The sequence below is a fragment of the Alexandromys fortis genome, unplaced genomic scaffold (genome assembly GCF_014885135.2).
Source record: "Alexandromys fortis isolate MF-2015 unplaced genomic scaffold, M_Fortis_MF-2015_v1.1 scaffold_428, whole genome shotgun sequence".
Classification (NCBI taxonomy): domain Eukaryota; kingdom Metazoa; phylum Chordata; class Mammalia; order Rodentia; family Cricetidae; genus Alexandromys; species Alexandromys fortis.
In genome coordinates this window covers 69,637-71,997 of record NW_026068297.1, presented here as the reverse complement: position 1 = coordinate 71,997, position 2,361 = coordinate 69,637, and the positions used below count along the sequence as shown (strand labels likewise).

The 2,361-nt window shown below is 47.1% G+C and overlaps 1 protein-coding gene across 1 annotated transcript; it reads right to left on the bottom strand.

Annotated features, from left to right (window-relative positions):
* Positions 1 to 461: 461 nt before the first annotated feature.
* Positions 462 to 1,475, bottom strand: LOC126494961 (melanoma-associated antigen B17-like). Its single transcript, XM_050132555.1, has one exon. It carries the CDS (start codon positions 1,473 to 1,475, stop codon positions 462 to 464), a length of 1,014 nt encoding a protein of 337 aa, XP_049988512.1.
* Positions 1,476 to 2,361: the final 886 nt, after the last annotated feature.

Genomic DNA, 2,361 nt, shown 5'->3' with positions numbered 1-2,361 from the left:
TTAAGTATCACAGTTTATTTTCTTACAGATGTTTAATAAAGTAGTCAAACCAACTTTGGTTCCATTAAAATTACAAATAAAGGCAAACCCAATAGAGACATGGATGAATTGACCCCTTTACTTTGTTTCACCAATTGTTGGCACACCATATTCTGTGAAACTCTTTCCCGTGCCATGTCTTCTTACACTTAGAAGAACGCTGTGAAGACTTTCCAATGAATTGGAAACCCCAAAGATCTTACTATTAAACTTGACAAAGAACGACAAATGTGGCAGACATAAGAAGCATTTATGAAACAAATTAATCTTCAGTTGCGAGAATACTAACAATGTAACAAAGAAAGATGCTTCTACTTTTCCTATGCATATTCTTAGTGCGGTTCTTACAACTTATAAACTCCCCACTACTCAGAAGACTGGCTGTCCTTCACAGCACAGTCACAGCTATACTTAAGGGCCAGCTAAGTGTGGGAGGAACTGCTAGCTTGGGCATGGGGGGAATGAGAAGCCTCACCTCTACTCGCCGCTCTCTCAGCATAGTTACTCAGAGCCTCCTCATACTGTTGAGGGTAGAAACCAGGCATGGCATTTCTTATCTTATTTAAAACATCCAGGACTTTTGTCCTGGTGGCTTCATTGCGGGCCCTGGGACCCCACAGGAACTCATAGCGTGGGGGATCACTACCAGTCACCCGGCGGTATTCCACGTAATTTTGCTCAACTAGTTCTATGGTGAGGAACTTACGGGGCTCCCCAAAGATTAAGTGCCTCCTCCCAGGATATAGCCCCTGCATTTGGAGGAATTCCCAGACCTCTTCCTCTGTGGCACGGCCGCCTTTCATCATAATCATACCCAGGAGGGTCAGTGTGAGACCTGTCTTTGGTAACTCTTTCCTGCCACCCTGATTTGCCCTACGCGGGATGGGCAGCTTGCTAACAAGAACATAGGACTGAGAGTTATGTGGGTCAACCTTCAACTCCAGACCATAGACCACCTCCAGCTGATAGGTGGCTTTCTCCAGGATGGAGGGGAAATGCACCTTGTACTTCTTGCTGATCAGCTTCAGCATCTCTTCCTCCTTAGGTTGCTCATCCTTCTGGTACTTCTCCAGGAAGTAATGAAGTACCTTGCTGGCCTTCCTGGCAATAGGATCTCTGTGTATAGACTGGATGGCTTCTGCTATAATGCAGACATTTGGACGCCTGGCATCAAAACCTGAAACAGAACCCTCAGCACCACCAACATCGGAAACTGATTGGGACACATCTAACTTAGGAGAGCCATGGGACAGGGCCTCCTGGGACTCTTGAGGAGTGCTGACATCAGGGAAGCTGGGGGCATCTCCCTGGCCAAGAGTAGGGGATGTTGCTTCCTCTTCTTCAGCCGGCTGAGCACCCTGGAGATTCTGCCTCTCTCCCCGAGTCTGCTGCCTTTTGGCTCTGGAGCGGCTCTTGCTCTTGTTGCCCCGAGGCATGATGCTCTGGGTAGGCAGGCAGGAGTTCTGGAAAGAATCTGGGGCAGGAGGAGGTGAGAGAGAAAGACACTATGTAAACATTACTAGATGGAGAGAAACTTCCCTTTAAGGAGGGTCCCCTCTGCTTCTTTTCTCAGGGTACCTTTCTGGATTCAAACCTCTTTCTTATTTCCTTGTTGAATCTACTTCCCGAGAAATCTGTGGAGAGAATTGGAGTTTGTTAGTTTACTGATTGGCAACCGAAATTCTAACTTTCTAGGGTGAGCAAAGGGCTTCCTTTAGGGCCCCAATTTAATCCCCTTAAAACCTCATGTTCAGGCCCGGCGGTGGTGGCGCACGCCTTTAATCCCAGCACTCGGGAGGCAGAGGCAGGCAGATCTCTGTGAGTTCGAGACCAGCCTGGTCTACAGAGCTAGTGCCAGGACAGGCTCCAAAGCCACAGAGAAACCCTGTCTCGGGAAAAAAAAAAAAAAAAAAAAAAAAAACCTCATGTTCATTTCTAATTATGTTTGGATCCCCATTTTACTCTGTTGGTCTGAAGTTAGTACTGCAATCTTCAACAGTAATACACAGAGGAAATTAAGGCAAGCTTTACTCAAGATGTCTGACACCATCCAGAGGACACCAAATAAGGCCTGAACTTCTGCAAACCCCACCCACTGCCTCCTTCCTTGGAACAATTTCCCTGAAATCCCACCTCCTTGTTCTCCAAAGGACAAAGAAGGGTAGCATCTTGGCCAGCTCGACCCTCCTATGCCATGTAGGGGAACAATTCTTTATTCAGGCCCACACACAGCATGGAGACTCTAATTTTCAGATCCCGACTTCCCCCCTTTCCTGTAAACCCCACAACCTCTCATCTAGACTTTTACTCCCTGAGAAGAAC

Coding starts and splice junctions, on each gene's coding strand:
- LOC126494961 (XM_050132555.1), bottom strand. CDS start 1,475: ATGCCTCGGGGCAACAAGAGCAAGAGCCGCTCCAGAGCCAAAAGGCAG.